This window comes from Cucurbita maxima, unplaced genomic scaffold (assembly GCF_002738345.1).
Source record: "Cucurbita maxima cultivar Rimu unplaced genomic scaffold, Cmax_1.0 Cma_Scf00003, whole genome shotgun sequence".
Lineage (NCBI taxonomy): Eukaryota > Viridiplantae > Streptophyta > Magnoliopsida > Cucurbitales > Cucurbitaceae > Cucurbita > Cucurbita maxima.
The window spans coordinates 5,591,772-5,615,622 of NW_019272019.1; the positions used below are offsets into that span (position 1 = coordinate 5,591,772).

At 37.1% G+C, this 23,851-nt stretch overlaps 3 protein-coding genes across 8 annotated transcripts; 2 read left to right on the forward strand and 1 right to left on the reverse strand.

Annotated features, from left to right (window-relative positions):
* The first annotated feature begins 6,231 nt into the window (after positions 1-6,231).
* On the forward strand, positions 6,232-11,357 carry LOC111477231 (guanine nucleotide-binding protein alpha-1 subunit). Of its 4 annotated transcripts, none has more exons than XM_023121272.1 (14): positions 6,232-6,507; positions 6,731-6,923; positions 7,007-7,079; positions 7,752-7,789; positions 7,883-7,972; positions 8,212-8,289; positions 8,403-8,510; positions 8,991-9,092; positions 9,296-9,351; positions 9,430-9,564; positions 10,498-10,591; positions 10,700-10,759; positions 10,849-10,928; positions 11,012-11,357. In XM_023121272.1, the coding sequence occupies exons 2-14, from the start codon at positions 6,837-6,839 to the stop codon at positions 11,187-11,189; spliced, it is 1,179 nt and encodes a 392-aa protein (XP_022977040.1). In that variant the 5' UTR covers positions 6,232-6,507; positions 6,731-6,836; the 3' UTR covers positions 11,190-11,357. The 4 variants fall into 4 exon arrangements, with proteins under 4 accessions (XP_022977040.1, XP_022977041.1, XP_022977042.1 ...); XM_023121273.1 differs by having other exon boundaries at positions 6,232-6,518; positions 11,012-11,232; XM_023121274.1 differs by having other exon boundaries at positions 6,232-6,511; positions 11,012-11,232.
* A 2,400-nt stretch (positions 11,358-13,757) lies between these two features.
* Positions 13,758-16,849, forward strand: LOC111477263. Of its 2 annotated transcripts, XM_023121327.1 has the most exons (3): positions 13,758-14,172; positions 15,067-15,565; positions 16,732-16,849. In XM_023121327.1, the coding sequence occupies exons 1-2, from the start codon at positions 13,853-13,855 to the stop codon at positions 15,536-15,538; spliced, it is 792 nt and encodes a 263-aa protein (XP_022977095.1). In that variant the 5' UTR covers positions 13,758-13,852; the 3' UTR covers positions 15,539-15,565; positions 16,732-16,849. The 2 variants fall into 2 exon arrangements, with proteins under 2 accessions (XP_022977095.1, XP_022977094.1); XM_023121326.1 differs by lacking the exon at positions 16,732-16,849 and having other exon boundaries at positions 15,067-16,172.
* LOC111477177 (LRR receptor-like serine/threonine-protein kinase ERECTA) lies at positions 16,578-23,318 on the reverse strand. Of its 2 annotated transcripts, XM_023121195.1 has the most exons (28): positions 23,110-23,318; positions 22,761-22,924; positions 22,325-22,463; positions 22,181-22,252; positions 22,022-22,093; positions 21,877-21,948; positions 21,735-21,806; positions 21,580-21,651; positions 21,421-21,492; positions 21,267-21,338; positions 21,110-21,178; positions 20,948-21,019; positions 20,746-20,817; positions 20,545-20,616; positions 20,382-20,453; positions 20,233-20,304; positions 20,082-20,153; positions 19,917-19,988; positions 19,775-19,846; positions 19,614-19,685; positions 19,438-19,509; positions 19,132-19,200; positions 18,972-19,043; positions 18,490-18,569; positions 18,162-18,290; positions 17,742-18,089; positions 17,266-17,642; positions 16,578-17,163 (listed from the first exon to the last, which is right to left on the reverse strand). In XM_023121195.1, the coding sequence occupies exons 2-28, from the start codon at positions 22,834-22,836 to the stop codon at positions 16,804-16,806; spliced, it is 2,943 nt and encodes a 980-aa protein (XP_022976963.1). In that variant the 5' UTR covers positions 22,837-22,924; positions 23,110-23,318; the 3' UTR covers positions 16,578-16,803. The 2 variants fall into 2 exon arrangements, with proteins under 2 accessions (XP_022976963.1, XP_022976962.1); XM_023121194.1 differs by having other exon boundaries at positions 22,761-23,318.
* Between the last annotated feature and the right edge of the window lie 533 nt (positions 23,319-23,851).

A 23,851-nucleotide genomic window follows, 5' to 3' on the forward strand; every position in this document is an offset into this window, starting at 1 on the left:
TATTGATCGATCATAACGTGCAAGGAGTAGTTTGTGGTCTTTTTCGACTATGCAATTGAGATCAAATATTGACAATTCTCACTCTCAGATAGTGAATAAGAGTCTCGAGTAGCATAGTGTATGAGCGTGACATTTGAATAAATGAGGAGTATATGAATGAAACAAGACCACTTTTGTATGAGTGTAATCATTGTTGGATGATAAAAGTCCCACATCGGCTAATTTAGGGAATGATCATGAGCTTATAAGTGAGGAATACTAACTCCATTGGTATGAGACCTTTTGGGAAGTTCAAAGCAAAGCCATGAGAGCTTATGCTCAAAGTGGACAATATCATACCATTAGGGAGAGTCGTGTTCGTCTAACAATCATGAGGATAGGATAAAAACTCCATAATTAAACATGTTTTGCTTAAAGCAATTATATTTTGGGTGACATTTTAAAATTTTTTATAAGATACATGTGAGTGAGGACAAAATATGTTGGAAAAACTCGTGTTTGTTTGTGAAGATTATCTTCACCCTTAAAAAGTGAGTTGCATGGGAATGTTAAGATCATCATGGGTAAAATCTTAATTTCGAATCTTGGACATAAGTCGTTGCAACTAGGGAATGCGAACATAGGGTTTTTAATATGTCCATTAAATAGGGCAAAATTAATTGATATTTAATATGTTTCCATAATTTAATTAAATAAATATAAATAAATAAAACATGAATTGTAAAATAATAATTATGAATAAATGACTTTAACTGAAAACGTGCATTATAAAATAATTCCCACGACAAACTAATAGACATGATTTAAACACATATTAAAAGTGGAAGTTGAAATACGATGTACTTTTTCGTCCAATAATATGTCAACCAAAACTAAACAAATTTTTTAAGGTCAGCCACAGGGCGGCGAACGCCGCCTCGACACGGCGGCGTCGCCTCCGCCTCCTGGGGTCTGTCGTTTGGCAGACACAATTACCAAACAAATGGGAAGGGTTTTAATTTGGCCTCCTCCTAACCATAATAAAATATGATTAATTAAAATTCTTTTGTTCCAGTTGTTTATACACGATAAGGAATAAACGACGCCGTAGCAATATAAAATAGCTAAGAAGGCATCGCAGTTGGCATAAATTTAATGTCTTTTTGTTTGGACAAAACCATATCTGGTTTTGTTTGTCGGATTTTCCGAAAATTGTTAAGTGCATTGCACGACCATGGAATCTAAGATCTCTCTGTGTGTTTGGCTGGTTTTATAACATAATCTCTCTGTCTCCTTATGTTTTTCTTTCAAAATTAAGTCAAATTAAAACCAAATTTTTAAATATTAATTTTTTATATTGAGCCTTCACAAAAAATTCATATCAAGGTAAGTAGTATTATTCACTTGTAAACCTATTATTAAATTAACCAATGTAGGACTCACTCTCAATAATTATAATATTTCTTAAATAATTAAGAAACAGGGATGACATTTTTCAAGTTGAACTACGAGCCTCTGGGTAAGGAATTTAATACAAATTTGTTATGCAGACGTGGAATTTGGTATTGATCGTAGTATATTTAGCTCTTTAATTTTATATTTTTATATTTTAATTATTTTTTTGGGTGAAGACTAAAGACTTAAGGCATGAAAGCGAATCTGCTAACCTAATTTAAAAAAAGAAAAAAAAAATATACTAATATTTTCATTTAATTATTTAATTAAATAATATATATAATATGCGTCAAATACCACACCCAAAATTATAAAATTGAAATTAATTTCAAGATATTCTAAAACAGCTTAANTATTAAAAACCTAATTGAATTAAATTAAAAATGGGGGTAGAGATGAGATGGAGAATTATTTGGGTAGATTTTGACAAACTTAAGTTTGATTGCGTAAAACGCAAGAAATTCTAGAACCAAAGTTGGGAATTTAATTAATTAATTTATTTATTTTGAGTTGGTGTTAGGTAATAGATATTAAAGGGTTAAACTAATTATATATTTTAATTTCGGATGCCAATATAGGGTGATTGAAACCAATATAAATTAGATGAAATGAGTCAAGAACCAGTCGAGATTGACGATTTAAGCAAGATACGTGAAGTTATTAGAATTGCATGAACTATGTATTGATCGATCATAACGTGCAAGGAGTAGTTTGTGGTCTTTTTCGACTATGCAATTGAGATCAAATATTGACAATTCTCACTCTCAGATAGTGAATAAGAGTCTCGAGTAGCATAGTGTATGAGCGTGACATTTGAATAAATGAGGAGTATATGAATGAAACAAGACCACTTTTGTATGAGTGTAATCATTGTTGGATGATAAAAGTCCCACATCGGCTAATTTAGGGAATGATCATGAGCTTATAAGTGAGGAATACTAACTCCATTGGTATGAGACCTTTTGGGAAGTTCAAAGCAAAGCCATGAGAGCTTATGCTCAAAGTGGACAATATCATACCATTAGGGAGAGTCGTGTTCGTCTAACAATCATGAGGATAGGATAAAAACTCCATAATTAAACATGTTTTGCTTAAAGCAATTATATTTTGGGTGACATTTTAAAATTTTTTATAAGATACATGTGAGTGAGGACAAAATATGTTGGAAAAACTCGTGTTTGTTTGTGAAGATTATCTTCACCCTTAAAAAGTGAGTTGCATGGGAATGTTAAGATCATCATGGGTAAAATCTTAATTTCGAATCTTGGACATAAGTCGTTGCAACTAGGGAATGCGAACATAGGGTTTTTAATATGTCCATTAAATAGGGCAAAATTAATTGATATTTAATATGTTTCCATAATTTAATTAAATAAATATAAATAAATAAAACATGAATTGTAAAATAATAATTATGAATAAATGACTTTAACTGAAAACGTGCATTATAAAATAATTCCCACGACAAACTAATAGACATGATTTAAACACATATTAAAAGTGGAAGTTGAAATACGATGTACTTTTTCGTCCAATAATATGTCAACCAAAACTAAACAAATTTTTTAAGGTCAGCCACAGGGCGGCGAACGCCGCCTCGACACGGCGGCGTCGCCTCCGCCTCCTGGGGTCTGTCGTTTGGCAGACACAATTACCAAACAAATGGGAAGGGTTTTAATTTGGCCTCCTCCTAACCATAATAAAATATGATTAATTAAAATTCTTTTGTTCCAGTTGTTTATACACGATAAGGAATAAACGACGCCGTAGCAATATAAAATAGCTAAGAAGGCATCGCAGTTGGCATAAATTTAATGTCTTTTTGTTTGGACAAAACCATATCTGGTTTTGTTTGTCGGATTTTCCGAAAATTGTTAAGTGCATTGCACGACCATGGAATCTAAGATCTCTCTGTGTGTTTGGCTGGTTTTATAACATAATCTCTCTGTCTCCTTATGTTTTTCTTTCAAAATTAAGTCAAATTAAAACCAAATTTTTAAATATTAATTTTTTATATTGAGCCTTCACAAAAAATTCATATCAAGGTAAGTAGTATTATTCACTTGTAAACCTATTATTAAATTAACCAATGTAGGACTCACTCTCAATAATTATAATATTTCTTAAATAATTAAGAAACAGGGATGACATTTTTCAAGTTGAACTACGAGCCTCTGGGTAAGGAATTTAATACAAATTTGTTATGCAGACGTGGAATTTGGTATTGATCGTAGTATATTTAGCTCTTTAATTTTATATTTTTATATTTTAATTATTTTTTTGGGTGAAGACTAAAGACTTAAGGCATGAAAGCGAATCTGCTAACCTAATTTAAAAAAAGAAAAAAAAAATATACTAATATTTTCATTTAATTATTTAATTAAATAATATATATAATATGCGTCAAATACCACACCCAAAATTATAAAATTGAAATTAATTTCAAGATATTCTAAAACAGCTTAATTAATTAATTTATTTATTTATTTTGCCTGCTGTTGAGACGGTCAAAGAATCTATAGATTCAAAATCTGTTAACCTACATTCATGAAGCTCAACAATACATTCGAAAGTCGCATTTTAAAGTATGAAAAATTAATAATTAATATATTATTTTTTTCTTCAACTCAAATATTAATTTTATTTTTTTAAAAATGTTAAATATTTGAAGTTTTAATTTGTACTAAATTGGTAATTTTTATAATATATTATTAATGAGAATAATAGGAAAGAGGGGGGTTTCTAGAAGGCAGGTCAGTGGCTATACATTTATAACATAAAAGACAAAAAAATAAATAAATAAAGCGAAATAAGGAAAAAGGCTTCGAGAAGGGTAATTGTGTAGAGAGAGAAGAAGGGAAAGAGGTTTGGTGAAGGATTGGACCGGCGGTCCGGCCGTCCCCATCGCTGATGAAAACGAAAACAACGCCCACTTATTAATAAAAATAGTTACTAATATTATTAAGGAAATGTCCCAATTTTGGTTCAATTTTAAAGAATATAGCAAATTAAAAATTTTCAGTAAGTTCCAGCTCAAAAGATTTATTTTAAATATTTTATATTTTTACTGAAATAATAATAATAATAATAATAAATAAATATGGTCAGAGAGTTGTTCAAATTTTAAAGAATTATTACATGTTGTAATTAAATAATTAACCTACTCTGATGATATAATAACTATTATAAACAAATAAATTTTAATCAATTCATTATAATTATAATTATAATTATAATTACTCGTTGAATCCATATTTGATTGAAATTGCAACCATCCATAAGAGGGTTAATTTTGGGAATAATCATATTTGTAGTAGTTTTCAAAACAATAATTTAAATAATGTTGAAAAAACCAAATTACCATAATAACCACGATGACCGGAAATGAATAATTGAGATTTGAGTTTTTAAAGCAAATTTTAGTAAATTCGTATTTTTTAAAGCAATTTGTTTTTTCGTTTCCATAATTATGAATAAAAATATCCAAGTAGCGGCCTTGCAATACAGCCCAAAATCCATCACCTGCCTCTTTGGGCCCGAAGCCCATTTTCAGGCCCAAATAAAGCTTTAGCCACACGTATACGACATCGTTTGAGCAACGACAAATAAATCATTGAATATATTTATGCTGTTTTTTTAATAATTAAAGAATCACACAGATAGAGTGTAATAAATTAAATTTGTAATTTAATCCGATTTAATGATTTGAGGAAAAAGAAAAAAATAACGATAATAAATTGGACGATGCCAGAAAAATCATAAAACCTTATTTACTTTAATAGTTTTTTCATTGCCACGTGGCGACAAGTCTGGTTGAAATAATTTTATTATTGCATTTTCATTTTCACCATTCAAAATAATTTTTGGCTAAATTATGAAAATATATTTAAATAATCTCTATAAACTCTCAATAAATTTATTATTATTTTTTATTTCCAATTTCGATGTATGTTTTCAAATAAAAAAAAGAATAAAGCACTTAAAAATTAGTTAAAAACAACCACTTTATTGGTTTTCGATTAAAATAAATACAAAGCAGTGCAATAATCCATTGAATGGTCTTAATCATGCTTGAAATAGAAAAGCCTCGATTAAGGGAATAAACAAAATTATTCCTTATTTTAAGTATATAAACTTATAATTATTTATTGAGATCCGAAACATTCCGTTTTGAAATTTGTCTATAATAGGTGCGTTTAAAAGTCATGAAGGGAAAGTATAAGTAAGACAATATCTATTAGTTGTGAGTTTAAACTATTATAAATGGTATCAGAGTCAAACATGAGACGGTGTATGAGTGAGAAACGTTAGGCAGCCAACGAAGTGGATTGTGAGGTCCTAAAATGTGTTGTTTAGAGGGAGGAAAATAGGGGAAGTTTTGGGTTATGGGACAGCAGAAAGACAGGACAGCTCAGTCTACAGTGGACGGTCCACGGTCGTAGGTCCACAGTCCACAGACCACAGCACATCAGTCATGGAGAAGAAAACCAGACGCAGAGAGCAGAAAGAAAAATATATATTGTATTTTCCCAACACCATCCTTATAGAATAGATACACACTAAGAATTTTTTTTAAATATTATTTTGAAAAAAATAAGAAAAAACATATTTTTGATTCTAATCAGACCTTGTCTTTTGAATTTTTTGTACAAAACCCCGTCTTTTTCTCTGTTTGACTGTGGGCAGAAATTGAAATTGAAATTGAAATTGAATTGAAATTGAATTGAAATTGAAGGCAAAGGCATTTTGGTCCTCAGCTTTCGGCTCTTTTCTTTCTTCTTTCTCTTTCCCCGTTTTGCTCTTAATTATACTCTCTTTGCGTATACTTATCTCTCCCCTTCCAATTCCTTTTTTTATTCTTTCAATCAATTTAATACGATTCTTGATTAAACCCCTCTTCACCCAAGAACACGACGAGTTTGTTCACTGCTTGTATCCGCCAAATCTAGGCGGCGCTTCGATTCCGCCACCCTTTGCGACGGTCCTCTTTCGAAGCAGATCTTTACTTTGAGGTGGGATTTCACTGTTGCTGTCTCGTGGGGATTCTTCAATTTGATCCAACAGTTTTTTTTTGTAGGTCATCCGTATGGAATTCTGTACTTTCCTTTTTGATTTCCTGTTATTTTATCTGGGTTTTGATTGGATTGCATTTTATCTTCATGTTCTATGTGCTCTGTGAACTGTTTATTTGAATTGCAAGTGAAAATGAGAGTCGAGATTGAATCAAGTTTGAAGTTCGTCGTTAATGGGTTTTGATTTTTTTACTGCATGCTTGAAATGGGGTTTTGATTTGTAGGCTGGCTTTGAGGATTTCAATATGAGCGAGCATTTTCGAAGGCAATTGGAAGTCCATTTGATTGCAATGAATCTTTGTGTGTATCACTAGTGTTCTTCAGTGTTCTATGCTGTCTCATTTGAGTACAAATATGGGTTTACTCTGCAGCAGAAGTCGTCACTACAATGAACAAGATTCTGAAGAGAATGCGCAGGTGAATGAACATAGTGCTTTTGGTATCTTGGATTATTTGTTGAATCTCGAGTTCGATATGATCTTAGTCGTGTGCTTTTCCAGGCTGCTGAAATAGAGAGGCGGATTGAACAAGAAACAGAGGCTGAAAAACATATACAGAAACTTCTTTTGCTTGGTAAGTGTATTTTGATGTGAGACACCACGTCGGTTGTAGAGGGGAACGAAACATTCCTTATAAAGGTGTGGAAACCTCTCCCTAGCATACACGTTTAAAACCGTGAGACTGACAGCAATACATAACGGACCAAAACGGACAATATCTGCTAGTGATGGGCTTGTGATGTTATAAATGGTACAAGAGCGAGACATCAGGAGGTGTGTCAGTGAGGACACTAGACCCTAAGGGTGGATTGTGAGATCCCATATCTATTGGAGAAGGGAACGAAGTATTCCTTGTAAAGGTGTGAAAACTTCTCCCTAGCATACGCGTTTTAAAACCATGAGGCTGACGGCGATACGTTATGGGCAAAGCGGACAATATCTGCTAGTGATGAGTTTGAGATGTTACAAATGGTATCAGAGCTAGACATTAGGCCGTGTGCCAGCGAGGAGCTAGGCTCCCAAGGGGGTGGATTGTGAGATCCCATATCGGTTGGAGAGGGGGTTAAACGAAACATTTCTTATAAGGGTGTGGAAACCTCTCCCTAACAGACGCGTTTTAAAACTGTGACGATACGTAATGGGCCAAAGCGGACAATATCAGCTAGCGGTAGGCTTAGGGTGTTACATTTGACCTCACGTTACCTTTGTGATATTTGTATAATTGGTGAGGAACCAACTTGTGTAGGTGCTGGAGAGTCTGGAAAGTCCACCATTTTTAAGCAGGCAAGCCCATTTATTCTTTACCGTCGTAATCCGCAAGGCCGTAACGAAGTTGGTTCACTAACATTTCTTGAGTTGTTGCTCCATTTTTTTCAGATAAAGTTGTTGTTCCAAACTGGCTTTGATGAGACAGAGCTAAAGAGCTACATTCCAGTCATTCATGCAAATGTGTATCAGACTATAAAAGTATGCAATATTTGAAAGGGTGTGTTGGTTATTTCCCTTTCTGCACGATTTAACGAGCAAATGATTTTGTCCAAAATTTTTAAAACATAATATCAGAACCCTTTGATTCGAGATGCGTTCATTGTGTATTTTGATTTTTGAGTGCCAAAAACGCTTAAATCTTTTGATGCAAAGTGTGTTGATTTTGTACTTCTTGTTAAGTCAAGAGCTGTAACCTCTTATTGAACCCGATGTTTCAGGTATTACATGACGGTTCAAAGGAGCTCGCTCAAAATGATAAAGAGTTCTCGAAGTATGTTTTATCCAATGAAAATAAGGTATTAATTGTACCTTCCCAAGTTTTGAATTAGGAAAGTTTTCATGAACTAACCAATAGATCACATTTAAGCTTTGATGCTTATTATTATCCCTGCATGTGATTTCGAACTAGGAAATTGGCGAGAAATTATCGGATATCGGAGGTAGATTGGATTACCCGCGTTTGACTAGGGAGCATGCAAAGGATATAGAGACTCTTTGGAAGGATGCTGCGATTCAGGTAGCTACCGCTCCATGTAGATTAGCTAGTGGCATCTTTAAAATGAAATCCACTATGATGCTTTGTGAGATCCCACATCGATTGGAGAGGGTGTGGAAACCTCTCCCTAGTAGACCCGTCTTAAAATCGTGAGGTTGACGGTGACACGCAACGGGCCGAAGCGGACAATATTTACTAGCGGTGGGCTTGGGCTGTTACCAATGATATCAAAGGCAGACACCGGGATGTGTGCCAGCAAGGACGCTGGCCCCCAAGGGGGTGGATTGTGAGATCCCACATCGATTGAAGAGGAGAACAAATCTTATAAGGGTGTGGAAACGTCTCCTTAGCAGACGCGTTCTAAAACTGTGAGGCTGACGACGATACGCGAGGCGAAGTATACAATATCTACTAGCGGTGGGCTTGGGCTCTTACATGCTTCTTATTTAAAACTGTTTTTTTTTTTAATCTTCTTGTATTAAGGTCGTATTCTCTTTGTAGGAAACGTATTCACGTGGTAATGAACTACAAGTTCCAGATTGCACACAATATTTCATGGAAAATTTGCAAAGATTATCTGATGCAAATTACATTCCGACTAAGGTATTCAATTTAATGATATATCTTTAGCTCAAAGGGTTAGAAAAGGCTCTAAATGAAGTTTTAGTTTAATCAATATCCCTTCCTTCTGCCATTATAGATTCTGGCTCGTGTTTGAGCGTTCTTTTACAATGTAATTAGTATCGAAATTTAATCATTTGTGTACGTATCAGTTAGCTTCCTTTCTTATATGCTTTTGATCACAGGAGGACGTCCTATACGCAAGAGTTCGTACAACCGGTGTTGTTGAAATTCAATTTAGGTAAGCCTTCATTACACTTTTTCCTTAATCGTGAAATCTTTGTTTTAGTTAATTACGGTATCGATTTGATTTTGGCAGTCCCGTTGGAGAAAATAAAAAGAGCGGCGAAGTGTATAGACTCTTTGATGTTGGTGGTCAGAGAAACGAGAGGCGAAAATGGATTCATCTTTTCGAAGGTGTTACAGCAGTAATCTTTTGTGCTGCTATTAGTGAGTAAGACCTCATTCTTTTAACCCGTTTATGATTCTGTGGCGGTCTTGATAAATGTAGAAGGTAAAAGAAAAGGCTAGACATTGGAATCTGAAAATCTATGCCCTTCTCGTTGATGTTTACGGAGTTACGACTGGGTTGTCGTTGTCGGGGATGCTCCCAGAAGCTGATGGGATATACCATTTTGGAATATGTGATTGTGCAATAAAGTCTTTTAGTACCTTCTTTTCTCTTGTTTTCTCTTCATCTGTTTTCTTTTGGAGTGGGTGGGACTATGTTGGAAGGTAGCTCTTGGAAGGTAATGAAAAGATGAATTAAATAGTGTGAAATGATGGAGGAAAAGATCATAAATAATTTGCTGCTGATCTAACAACCCATGTGAAGATAGTGGTGACATGATGAGACTCGTCTATTTCACGTGTCTTTTTTTTTTTTTTGGATGGTTGGGCTATCGAGCGGTTCCACTCTTTGTATTACGTTCATAGCCCATCCCACTAATGTCAAGAGACATCTTTTATGTGAGATTCCATATTGGTTGGAGAGGGGAACAAAGCATCTCTTATAAGGGCATTTTAAAATTGTGTGGCTGACGATAATACGCAACGGGCTAAAGCAAACAATATTTGCTAACGGTGGGATTGGGCTATTACAAATGGTATCAAAGCTAGACACTGAATGGTGTACCAGCGTCTTCGCTGGGCTCCTCAGGGGGTGGATTGTGAGATCCGCATTGGTTGGAGAGGGGAATGAAACATTCCTTATAAGGGTGTGGAAACCTCTCCCTAACAGAAGCGTTTGACGACGGTACGTAACGGGTCAAAGCATACAATATCTATCGGCTGTGGGCTAACTTACCTTTTAAGGGTCATTGCATTAAATTTAGTGCATTACCATGAGGCTTGTTAGATTCAATGGGTTAACTAATAACTATTTCAGGTATGATCAAACACTTTTTGAGGATGAACAGAAGAACCGAATGATGGAGACCAAGGAACTTTTCGAGTGGGTTCTGAAACAAGAGTGTTTTGAGGTTATCTTTTCTGCATTGTTACCGTTTGCGTGATCGACTGTATTTAATTTGATAATGTTCTTTTCACGAGTTGATAATGTCTTCTCTCTGGTTCCATTCCGGGTGCAGAATACGTCATTTATGCTTTTTCTTAACAAGTTCGATATCTTCGAGAAAAAGGTTCTAAACGTAAGTGTTGATGGAGGATATTACAACGACGAGGCCATCTTGGATAGGTCCTCAATGAGATACTAACACGAATTAGCTTCTTGTGATAGGTCCCTCTCAGTGTATGTGAATGGTTTAACGATTATCAGCCGGTTTCGACTGGAAAACAAGAGATCGAGCATGCCTATGAGTACGTATCCATCACCTGGGACAATGCTGCTGCTTTTTTCCTCTGAAGTTTTTCTAAAATGACCTTACTATCAATGAATTCAGGTTCGTGAAGAAAAAATTCGAGGAGTTGTATTTTAAGAGCACGGCACCAGATCGAGTAGACCGGGTGTTTAAGGTATACAGAACAACTGCTCTCGATCAGAAACTTGTAAAGAAGACGTTCAAGCTCGTAGATGAAACATTGAGGCGGCGAAATCTGTTGGAGGCTGGGTTATTGTAACCTTGTTTAACAGCTTCCTCCTCACCACACAAAAAAATGGAAACTGGTTGATCTTGTTTGATGAACAAACTTATATTGGATTGTGATTTAAGCGATTCATTGATTCAAAACATTGTGTCAAATTAAATCTTTACCTATTCTATGAAAGTTGAAATCTCTTTAACTATATGTAATTTGATATTCCAAATTGTTGTGAGTTTGAATGTAAGCTATCTATGACATGATTTTGGTTTCTCTCAAATATATTTAAAATGTTATTTTCGAAATTAAAATTTTCATCTTATTCATGAAATGAACTATAAATTGAACCGATGAAGATTGCTAAGAGGGCTCGTTTTTGCGCGCGTAATGCCTTTGATTGCGAGGGAACTGCGATCCGCTTCCAAAATCCCCGTTGCATCGCTTTGCTTCCTCTCATTCTAGAGAATCGAAATAGCCTTTTCAATTCCCGACGACATTGATCTCCTTGTTTTCTCACGCTTCCAAGTCTCTGATTCTTTCGGAATCGATTACTGACTTCCGCTCAGGTGAGGTTTTCTCGATCGTCGATTTGAATAACTTTTCTTTCCGCATTGAATCTTCAGGCCGTTTCATTTAACTTTACGGCGATGTTGATTTTGTTGGTTCCGATGACAACTTTTGGGCCTGTTTATTGTGATTCATGATTGGTATGGCAATTTTTTTCTTTCTTATTTTCTGAATCCGCATCGTTTATGTTCTAATAGGTGCACTTTCCATAGAACGGTCTGTCATGATGTTGCTTTATCTGATTGATATAGTCTTGGGCGAACTTCGGAATAATTAAAATGAGCGTGTTCTGTTGATGGCTTGAGCATGGATATCTATTGAACGTTAATTTGCCTATTTTAGGTTATTCGCAACTTAGAAGCCATACATCTCCAAGTATCAATCTCTTTTACGAATCTCTCCTGTGGAAAATCTGGCATAATTCAAGAGATCGTTCATCGTTGCTCTTCAGCTTCATTGAATCTCCGTGGCGCTGGTTTTCATTGATCTTGATGGAGGCTCACCTCATATGCTTCCAATCGAGCTCTTTATATCTCATAGATTTGGAGGACATCTATTTTCACATATGAGTTTATTCATGAAGCCTTCAATTGCCTTTCATTTCAAAGATCGCTGGTGCACTATTGCTATGGTGCTCAAGAACACTGGGAGCAAACGTGACTAGGGCGGGAGATAGCCGATGATCTACATGGGCCAAATTCTAGAAGCTACGTTAAGAGCATTGAAACTCCTGGGTGGATCCTCCTTGTAGGGCTTCGGCCCGGTGGGTCATTTCTAGTTTAATTTGTTTTTATTATTTTAAAAAATAAATTACTAGAGTCTTGGATTTTTTAAGCTGATTTAAATTTGGCCAAAAAAATATTAGTGTACTAAAATTTAACGGCAAAACCCCGTTAGTATTGTTTTAAAACAAACTTTAAATACTGTATTTAATATATTATTTAGCTTAAAGCTTTGAAGGTTATATAGTTAATGTCAAATGTGTGCTTCACTCTGTTTAATTAAAAATTATAATTAGTCCAACCTTCCTAACTTTTTTTTTAAAATAGGTTGTGGATAATTAAAAATACTACTTTCATTAGTTAATTATTTAATAAAACCTCAATTGTTCCTTCTAAGTTATGTAGAACTTTTTGTTACTCCCTGTGCCATTCATGTTTATTTATAAACACAATTACCCAAATACCCCTTCCTTATCCATTTCCTTTCCTGATCGTGATTCTTCCCCCAACTACATGTCGTTTTGTCTTAGTCATTAGATGGCAATGCAACGAAAAGTAGGATCGACTTGTCGCTCCTCCATCCATCATAATAATCTGGCTCCCCTCCCTCGGGAATTTCCCACTTCCATTTATTATAATTAAAATGCATTATTGATTACTTACGTGGCACGTGGCACCCTCCAATTTAACGTCGGAAATGACCACCTTATCCTATCCTAATCCTATGATGCTGTCTCCCTCCCCCAACCCAGCCGAGCCGAGCCAGAGCCAGAGCCGGATTTGGAAGGGACAAAGATCGTCTCCGAATTTCTATAAATCTCTCTCTCTGGGCCCCACCACCTCTTTTGGATAAGCATCGCAACACACCACCCGATTTTATGCTTCCGACTCGCCACGTCATCGCCTCTATAATCAGGTGCTCTCAGGTCTATTGTAATTTTCCATTCTGTGGGTAAGGCAACCCACACCAAATAAAATAAAATTAAAAAGAAAAAAAACAGCTAATAAATGTTAAGGAAAGTTATCCGGTATATTAAATAACTACCAAGTGGATGAGGATAAGGTTTTTTTTCCCTTCTTGCCTTACCTTACCTTGCCTTTTCATTAAATTATTCTTCTTTTAAACTTTTTTTTTTTAATAAAGAAAATTATTTGTTATCATTTTTTTCTCCTAATCTTATCATTATTTATTTATTTTTCCCAATTAATATCTTTCATCCATTTCTGATCTTGCCGGTTCTCCACGTGATTCCAATCTCGTCCGTCCATTTTTTTTATAATCCAAAATCCCTTCGATTCTTCGTTTATAAAAACCCATTTCCTCTTCTTTCTTCTTCTTCTCGTCTCTGTGTTCTTTTTTTCTCTCTTTTTTCTTTTTTCTCCTTGTTGTCACTGTTCAAATCTCAAGTCGTCATGTCGATTACTTTGGATAGGGTTCGGCGGGTTGATCAACACTCTGGATTCTCGCCGGAGGATTTGGGTTATGGATCTATGTTTGAGAGGTTGGAGACTGGGGATGTGGATCGCGGTGTTGAAGGGTTTGAAAAGGAGGCTGAGGAATCTAATACTTGCAGCTCAGCTTCAACTTCTTCGTCTTCTTCCATCGGGAGGAATAGTGATAAGTCCGCGAGATCGTCGGATGATGAGGATAGCGGCGAGAATGATGAGGTTCAGAGCTCCTATAAAGGGCCGCTGGATATGATGGACTCCTTGGAGGAGGTTTTGCCTGTCAGGTTCGTGTTCTTTCTGTTTGATGATCTTGTTTTTCATTTGTTTTGGATGCTGTGAACTCGTACTTTCTTCCGCGAATCTTAGTTTGGTCATTGCAAATTGCAAATCGAAATCGTTCATTGTCTCGAGTTAAATTTGATGGATGATCTGGAACGAGCGTGTTGAATATACGGTTGGTGAGGTTGAAATGTTAGGGAAGGCTTAATTGAGCTTGAATATTTAATACTCTTGTAGTACAATGAACTAGGGAGTGGAGATAGTTAACCTGCCCTGCAGAATGTTGGAGTCATTCGATCTATGCTTCATCAATTGCTTTTGCTTCATTTTGGACTTATTACTGGGGATTACGTTACATGCTGGCGGTGACTAGTAGTTATTGCTGATGAACAGATAAAATATTTACATTCGACTCTTGGTAGATTCATTATTGTGGGCATGAATAAATCATGGCCTGTACAAATCTGTTTGTTTCTTTAATAAAGATTAATGCAATGATAAATTCGAGATAACTATATGTTATCGGAGGCTTAATAATGAGAAAAGAGAGCATTCCGAAGCTGAAGATTAGCAAATGACCCCGTTTTTTAATACACTTCAATCATGAGTTTCCGGTCGAATTCTTTATTCATCTTTCTTGCCAATCTCTGTAGCGGAGATTGTGTTTCTGAGATATTCTTAAGCTAAATCAGAAAGAAATCATTGCTTTGCAGTGCTTTATAAAAATTGTTCTGCGACACTGCAAAACGTTAACTACTTATAATTTTAGCATATAACTTTAGAAACACTGTGCTGTTGAGATTGGGAAAAAGGATCGAGTACCTGTTATACATTCAGGTTTTTATGCGATTCTGCACTAGATTGTTCCTTTATCTAATAAGAATTATTGGTACATGCAGAAAAGGTATCTCAAAGTTCTACAATGGAAAATCGAAGTCTTTCACGAGTTTGGCCGATGCGTCCACTGTTTCCTCAGTGGAGGAGATTGTGAAGCCAGAAAATGCCTATTCCAAGAAACGTCGGAATCTTATGGCTTTCAATCTGGTGTGGGAGAAGAACCGGAGTTTACCCCTCAAGAATAACGGTGGAGGGATATCAAAGAGACCCATCAGCTCAAGCAGGAGCTCCTTCGCTTTGGCCGTTGCTATGAGCAGCTCCGAAAGTAACAGCAGTGAGGAATCAAATTGTAGCTCATATTCAAGCTCTCCACCGCCTCGCCCACCTCTGCATCCACAATCCAAAGCGTCTAGCAATCTGGCTTCCATTGTGCCACCACAACGAAATTTCTCCACTTGGCGTTCATATTCCTTGGCTGATCTACAAGAGTGTGCCACCTCTGCTAATAAAGCCAACCTAACAAATCTAAACTGACCCGGGAAATTTCCTTCTCTTGCATAGGTACGCAAGAGTCTTTTTAACTATTCTAGGGACCCTGAGGTTTTTTCTAGTCTGATTTTTGGTCTTATGGTCGTTACTGTACTCTATATTAAAGACCAAAACTTTCATGTCTCGTTGTTTATAATGAAATGGGGTGAGTCGCATTTTTCAACACCTGTCTGGATTGGCCTAAGACAACCATACCATCCACCTACCCACACAAACAAACAGCCACCTCGTAGGCTAGTTTGCCCAATGCAACCATAACTTCCAAATTCTGTTTGGTTCACCAAGATTGATAGCCTGATTGGTTGAGCAACTTCTAAGACCGTTCTTACGCTTTATCGAAACATTGAATGAAAAGATACAACCACAACGGATATAGTGACCTTCCACAGTCCATCTCCCAGTAACGTTCAAGGACATCTGCACGTTTCGACACATTTGGTTCACACTTTACAGGATTTGGGTCCCTGATATTCTTAGTTTCCCAGCTTCATGTATGGTTAGATTTAACTACGGCTTTGTTATAGACCTTGAGAATGTAAACATGCTCATTGCTGCAATTTGCTCGTTGCCTAGGCATTTGCAAGCATTCCCAATGGCATTGATGAGTTTATTTTGCTGATTGCCGTTCAATGTAGATGAACTTTCTTCTGCTGGGTACCGAGATGCGAGAATTTTGATGATGTCGTTGTAGTTGTATTGTTCTGCTCCTTTAAATAATATATTATTCTGCTGGGTACAAGTGATCCAGCAGAAGAACCAGTGGCCAAACAAAACTGTTGGCAAGTTGGTTTATTGCCCTTGAAATCATTGCCTAGTTAAAGTTAATTGACAAACCTTACACTAAACAGAAACATGAAGCCCCTGACCAAGTGAATTATTGCTGCCTTGCTGTTAACACTTTCAAATGCCATCAGCCTCTCACTCATCATCAACTACTAGCCTGAGAGCATGAAAGCCCATGATAAACACAAGGCCAGCCCCAGTTTTCAAACTCAATGTGTCCCACACCCCAAAAATCACTCAGTTAATTGAAACAATAATTCTTTCCTTCCCAAAATCATTTCTACGTCTAGATCAACCAATACATCATGCATATATATGTCCATGCTTTGCTGCTTCCTACTTTTATAGCTTACACTACACATTAAAACAAGATGGTTGTTAAATCTTTTATACAGGTTTTCAAGTCTTACCCACAAAGCCAACCCTTCTTGGATGGCACTCTAAGTTGTAGAGGTTTGCCTAGCTTATTACTCACTGTTTTGTGATATAACCTCTCCAAACTTGAGGAAAAGCTGAGCATCTGACGTGCTCATGGATGGGCAGTTCAGCACGTGCGGCGTTTTTAGATTTGTATACTCATCCCTGTAGCAAGGGGATTTTGCAGATGGGGGCATGGTTGGTGTTTGTTTTGGAACTGTGGCAGAGGGCAGAAGACTCTCAATGACGCGCGTTACTTCGTGCATCGTTGGTCGATCGGATGGCTGCCTCTTGGTGCAAAGGAGAGCAAGCTGAAACGCCTTCTTTACAGCTCCAAGGTCCTTGCAAGTTGCAGTTATTTCAGGATCAACTGTCTCCATTACAGCATTGTTGGCTGCTTTTGATAAGATCTGAGATATATGAAAGAACAAGAGAAAAGAACAACATCAATATCGCGGCACTTAAAAGAACTAGAGTTAGTAAAGTAAATCGTACAATAAAGTTGTACTAACCAATTGGTGGAGATTTGATTCATTGTCCACAGCTTTCCTTCCTGTGAGCAATTCAAGTAACACAATGCCAAAGCTGTAAACATCAGACTTTTCGGTAAGTCGAGAAGTACGAGCATACTCCGGATCAATGTATCCAATAGTTCCCATGATGTAAGTGGACGTATAAGTCTTCGAGGTACATAAGCTCTTGGCTATACCGAAATCAGTGAGATGAGCTTCAAAATCCTTGTCTAGCAGAATGTTTGATGACTTGACATCCCTGTGGATAATGCGAGGGCTACAATCATGGTGTAGATATGATAGCCCTTGAGCTGCTCCATGAGCAATATTGAGCCGAGTGTCCCAGTCCAGCTTTTTCTTCCTGGTAGAGCTAGAGCCTGTACAAATCTAGATTTATTACTCTCAATTTATGCAGATCAACTAAAACATGTAAGGCATAGTTTTGACGATATAACAACTATTAAGTGGCATCTTACAATGCAGATGATCCCAAAGACTGCCGTTTTCCATATAGTCATAGAAGAGGAGATTCCCAGAGGGAGATAAGGAATATCCTTGGAGGCTGACCAGATTTCTGTGCTTGATGCTACCCACGGTTTGGAGTTCGGTCTCGAATCCCTTCATGCTATGTGGCTGGTGAGAGTAGAGCTTTTTGATAGCCACAGGTTTGCAGTTCTTGAGTACACATTTGTAGACTGTGCTTGAAGCTCCATATCCAATAATGTACTTTTCACTCAAATTTTCAGTCATCCTCATAATATCCTCATACACATGAAGTGCCATGTTCATGTGAAGCATCACTAGCTTGGGAGTTGAGTAAGTAACTGAGCATAATAGAATGGTTTAGTATTCAATTATTGAGAGCTAAAATACATTACAAACCACATTCAAAGCACCTGGTTTATCAAGTGATCCTTCTGGAAAAGGTATTGTGTTGTTTGGACGGCACACTGTCAGAAGGATCATCAGAAGGATCGCAATGACACCAAGAGCAATTCCCAGGATAACAGCTTTGGATATTGTCACTGCATTCAAAGCAATATATGGCAGATTTCGTTATTGAATCCCTCACATTACAGATAAAACTACATTTTCTTCATTATATTGGTGATTGTTCAGCCCAGCTTCAGCTTGCACGCACTTCGACTATTTTTATGGAAGAGTCGCTTAACTCTATTACATTTGCAAATACAACTATCAATACCGTTCAAAACGCATAATTACCTCGCTCTGTCGTCTGAGCTACATGACAGGGATAGTTGTTGCTATTCCAATATCCACATAGAGCAAGATTTCCAAGAAAACTGAAAGTAAACATACATAAGGGTCAGGAAATCTCTCATTAGAAGTTTTAAACGAGGGGAAGCTCGAAAGAAATGACCCAAAATGGACAATATATGCTAGGGTTTGAGCCATTACACTAGGCAATGTGCCAACGAGAACACTGGCTCCCATGAGGGGTGGATTATGAGATCCCACATCGATTGGAGAAGGAAACGAACCATTCCTTGTAAAGGTATGGAAACCTCTCCCTAGTAGACCCGTTTTAAAACTTTGAGAGGAAGTCCAAAAAGGACAATATTGCTAGTCGTAGGGTTGCCATTACAATAAGCGAGTATCCATTAGATTTCTTTGGTGTTTCTTTTCTACCTTTCTTCTCGTTCCAAACTCAATCCAAATATGAAAATCAAATTAAAAGTTTTTACCTGTCAGACGAGAACCTAGAAAAGTTGTTGCTTGTGGGAATATCACCACCCAGATTGTTGTAAGATACGTTTCTGTAAGGATCAGTTTAATGACTTAGTAACACATCTCCTGTGTCAACATTATCCCAACACTTAATGTTCGAAAGTACGACAAACTTACAATTCGGTAAGGCTTAGGCAGCTAATCAGCGACATCACGTCCCCCGATAAATTGTTGTTTTCAAGTCTCCTACATCAGTTTCATCATGAGTAGGACACATACATAAATACTTCAAACACTTAGCAGATGAAACTCAGGCCATAGTGTCAGTAGAACGACGGGATAGCAAAAGGGGGGGGAGGAGATATCAGTTCATGACATGACCGAGCCTAAATAAGTGTCTACAAGCCACGAACATAAGCTTACAACCTATGATAGCTCCTATTTCATCTCTTGGTAATAAAAAATTCCAATTTCAGAACTTACAAGGAGAACAGGTTTTGAAGTTGACTCAGTTCTTGAGGAATGATCCCAGAGAGCTGATTGTGTGAAATATCTCTACAGAATACCAACAAAAATACAAGAGAATCAGACTCAAACACTGAAGTTCCTGCATTCAGATCTCCACTTCCCAACCAAAAAAAGGGACAAAAATATCTTACATTTGCATTACACTCCTTAGATTGCCAAATTCAGCTGGAATAGACCCCGTTAATTGATTCCTACTTAAATTCCTAAGAACATTTAAGAACAAAGGTCAGTCAGTAATTTCAGCTCAAAGACATGGTTGGTGATTAGAAAATGAGTTAGAGATGATACATACAGCTTTAGGAGATGTTCGAGATCGCCAAACGATGAAGAAATCGTGCTGCTAATTTTGTTATTTGAGATGTCTCTGTGCAGCAACGATGATTTAGTATGAGAAAATGGAAAAGGGTGAGTGAATTTAGATCCCATATACTTACAGCGTGTCGAGATTGCCAATGCGAGATAGCTCAACTGGAATAGGACCTCGTAGAACATTAGAGGAGAGATTCCTGCAGATAGACAGCCAATATGAAGCAGATTTTATGATGTCCGTCCTAATGAACGGAGAAGAAGCTCTTAAGCTCTTAAACAACTCGACTTACAAGTACGTCATACTCTCTAGCTTCTCGAAAGACGGCGGGATAGTTCCATTCAACTTGTTGCCATGAACATTTCTGAAACCAACAAATCTTAACTGTCTTAATGAATAGCAGATGGTTCTGAATGGATTCAGAGTTTGGATTAGATTCTTACAGGCTGTTGAGATTTGTGCAAGAGCTAAGATTATCAGGGATAGGACCTTCAAGATTGTTATTAGCAACGTTTCTGCAACACGACGCTTCATCAGTTTCAGAATGAGGGATTGCAAAAGGCAGTCATAAGAACAGTATGATGAAGCTTACAGATCGAACAAATCGGTGAGTTTCCCGAGCTCGGCTGGAATATTCCCAGTAAGATGATTATCGTTCAATTCGCTGCAAAAGAAAAAAAAAATTACTAACATAATGGAGCTTTGTCATAGAGAGATCCACATTAATAGGAAGATAAATAAGACAGAAATGTTACAGATAATGGAGCTTCGTCATATTCCCGAGCTCTGCCGGGATGGACCCAGTGAGTTTGTTGCTATGCAAGTACCTGTATGCCATCATCGACGCCGCTCACCAGAATTAGTACTCAAAATGTGAGTTATATTACATTCTTAGATACATAGATAGCAAAAATAATGGGAAACAAGCATACTAGAAGCAGTAAAAGTATGCTTACAGTTTCTCAGTATAAGTCAAATTCCCTAAAATAGAAGGGATTGGACCAGTTAACATGTTGCAGCTCAAATCTCTGATTACGATATGGAGAAGTTAGAAACAAAGCCATAAACGAAACGGAGAGCGAGAATCAAGTGATAATGATCCTCCTTAGAAAAAAAATGGTCCATGAACTTGGTTGTGAAAAAGATTAAGTTGCTTACAGCACGGCAAGCGCCTGCATCAGACCGATTACCGGTGGGATGGGACCTGATAGCTGATTACCCTGCAGGGACCTGAACATAACAATTGAACATTGAAACACACACAAGGGGCATAGCAGCAGAAACAGTACGAAAATGAAAAATCACTTCATGAACACATACAACGTGGCAACTTGAAGAAAACCAATGTTGAATGGTATCTCTCCAGTGAGATGATTATACGACAGGTCTCTGTCGAGAAACACGAGAACGAAACTTCAGCTTGTTGTGCACATAAGATCGTAACCATAGTATTCAATGAGGAGGAGATAATACATACAGGACCTGGAAGGCCGTGCAGTTGCCTATGGTTTGAGGTATGCAGCCTGTTAAACTGTTGTTTCTCACATCACTTCAAATGGAAAGAGTATCATGAGGCTAAGAACAAGCTCAAATGGGTAAGGAAAGAAATAGTATAGCTTTTGATCACTTACAAATACCATAAGCCAGTGAGCTGACACATATCTGGAGACAGTGCGCCCACCAAATTGTTGCCGCGCAGACCACTGAAATGGAGTAGAATAACAAATGAAGCATTAAGAACCAACAAAAACAGGGTGATATCTGTAAGAACATGAGTAACAAGTACTCACAGATATTGCAACACTTCATTCCAGTAAATTAGTCTTGGAATTTCCCCGCTGAGATTGTTCTGTGCTAGGTCCCTACAGCCATATCCTTCACTTGTTAGTTCATCATTATATGAACATTGGAAGGTAGTGGAAAAAGGGATGCCATGAAAACTTACAAAACCTTCAAGTTTGGAATCTGAGATAAGGTCGATGGGATTGGCCCAATGAGTCGATTGTTCTTCAGAACACTGATAGCATAGAAGATAATTAGTATGTCACTGTGTAAGCCATAGGTTATAGACATGTATTAGAGCTTACAGCATTTCCAGCTGCTTCAATTTCGAAATGGAAAAGGGTATGTCTCCATAAATCTCATTAAACGATAAGTCCCTGCAACGATCGGTCAGCTATCAGTGAGCTTAAGCCAAATATAATGCATACTTCTAAACTCTATATGACTTACAGATTGGTTAATGAAGAACAGTCACCAATCTCGTCTGGAATTTGCCCAGAAAGGCTATTCCCCCTCAAATCCCTGTTCAAAGAACACCACTCAGCCATGTAAAATATGAAAAGAAGGCTTAAAAAGTGGAAAAATGTAAAGAAAAGAGAGGAGGAGTACAAAGTTTGCAGGCCTTTGAGGTTGCCGACTGAAGGAGAAATTTCCCCATCAAGATTGAGGCCTGAAAGATTACTGGAACAAGAAAACAATTGGAAAAAGGAGATGAACAAGTAAGAACAAGCTTGGTTTGTTTATGCAACTTACAGAGATAAGACATTGAGAGTGTCATTGTCGCAGGTGACACCTCTCCATATACAATAGTCCGATGAAGGTGAGCTTGTCCAATCGTATAGAGCATTATCAACATCCCTGAATGATTTCTTTATGTCCAACAACGATGCTCCTTCATCACAAGAAAACATGTATAGCTTAAGATCTGAAGTCTCCATAGCCATTAGAGATCAAGAGTGCATTTCAGAATGACCCAATAGCTTTCAAATAAGAGATTCTTAGCACTACTTTCAAAGATTTATAAAAGAAATGCATGGGAACTGTTGAAATAACAATATAAAATCATTAGGCCTCTTTGAAACAGAGTAAAGGGTGTCCAAAAAGTCCATAACAACGTTCACCCAACCTTTGATTATCAATGGCATTATAGAGTTAAAGTTCTTCATCTAATGTGTTAATGGTGGCTTACCATCATCGGAGTTGACCACGCCGACGGTAGCACAGAAGAGAAAACCCAGAATAACGAGCTCGACGGGAAATGCCATGGCTGCCGTCTTCCCAGACTTCGTTTTACACCGTTGCTGCAGTTTCCATGGCTGGGTAGTAGCAAGAATCTTCAAAACCCGTTTGTAGCTACACCAAAACGAAAGAACAGATGGAACCCTCCTCTTGAATTTGGCTGAATGGCGTTAAAATGCTAACATTGTTGAGAGTTGAAGAGGAAAATATTTGAATTCCTCTTTCTAGAGATTGGATTCTTATACGATGAAGCAAAGAAAAGCGATGGGCGTTCAATCACATCGCGAAGCAATACATACCTGTGTAGAAGTGGAGAGAGAATTGGAGAAATCAGAGAGTATGAAGAAATGAATTATTTCACAGATAAAGAGAAAAACCCATCTCTGCCAGAACACTGTAACAATCTCTGCAACATCACTCAGCCACAGCCCGCCCCCTTCACCCCACCACCTCCCTTTCTCTCTCTACATCTCCTCCTCTTCTCTCTCCTCATTTCTTTTGCAAAATTTGCAAATGGGCTCTCTGAGTAATAAGGGGTCGCTTTCTTGGTGAGTTTTTTTTTTTTTTTTTGGGTAATGGAAGGAACCCATTTGAGTGCAGCTGACAAGGACGCTATTCTGTTCTTTGGCTGCAGAATTGAGCCTTAAACTCGAGAAATTATTAGATGATTTGTAGTTTCTTTTGTTATTTCGCTGTTCATAGTTTGTGGTTTGCACAGTGAATCTGAATTTAGTCGCTTGCATTCCTTTGCACTGCACCTCCTCTGTCTGTTCCTATTCTCTTTATTTCCTGTGATGTCCCAACGGGTAGTCCTTTCCATTACTTCATAAAAAATTCTTGTTTTGAGTGGTTCTGCCTCCAAGTTCATACCACCCCGGTTCTGATTTGCTTCTTTCTTTCCTGATTAGTGTCAATCCATCTAAATGAATATATTGTTTTTGGTTACATAAACTTAGTTTATAAGTTGGTGATTAGATTGTACGAGGTCATAAAACACTTGAAGTTACGAACCATCGTCTTTCGTGTCTTCAAAATTTATAG

What these genes read in the sequence shown, in the direction of transcription:
- LOC111477177 (XM_023121195.1), bottom strand. Translation starts at nt 22,836, where the DNA reads ATGGCATTTCCCGTCGAGCTCGTTATTCTGGGTTTTCTCTTCTGTGCT. An exon ending in TGCACAAATCTCAACAGCCT is followed by an intron (nt 20,154 to 20,232) that starts GTAAGAATCTAA and finishes TGTTGGTTTCAG; the next exon opens with AAATGTTCATGGCAACAAGT. An exon ending in CTCGAACATCTCCTAAAGCT is followed by an intron (nt 19,686 to 19,774) that starts GTATGTATCATC and finishes AAATGTTCTTAG; the next exon opens with GAATTTAAGTAGGAATCAAT.
- LOC111477263 (XM_023121327.1), top strand. Translation starts at nt 13,853, where the DNA reads ATGTCGATTACTTTGGATAGGGTTCGGCGGGTTGATCAACACTCTGGA. An exon ending in GAGGAGGTTTTGCCTGTCAG is followed by an intron (nt 14,173 to 15,066) that starts GTTCGTGTTCTT and finishes TGGTACATGCAG; the next exon opens with AAAAGGTATCTCAAAGTTCT.
- LOC111477231 (XM_023121272.1), top strand. Translation starts at nt 6,837, where the DNA reads ATGCTGTCTCATTTGAGTACAAATATGGGTTTACTCTGCAGCAGAAGT. An exon ending in AGTCCACCATTTTTAAGCAG is followed by an intron (nt 7,790 to 7,882) that starts GCAAGCCCATTT and finishes CATTTTTTTCAG; the next exon opens with ATAAAGTTGTTGTTCCAAAC. An exon ending in TGAAACAAGAGTGTTTTGAG is followed by an intron (nt 10,592 to 10,699) that starts GTTATCTTTTCT and finishes TTCCGGGTGCAG; the next exon opens with AATACGTCATTTATGCTTTT.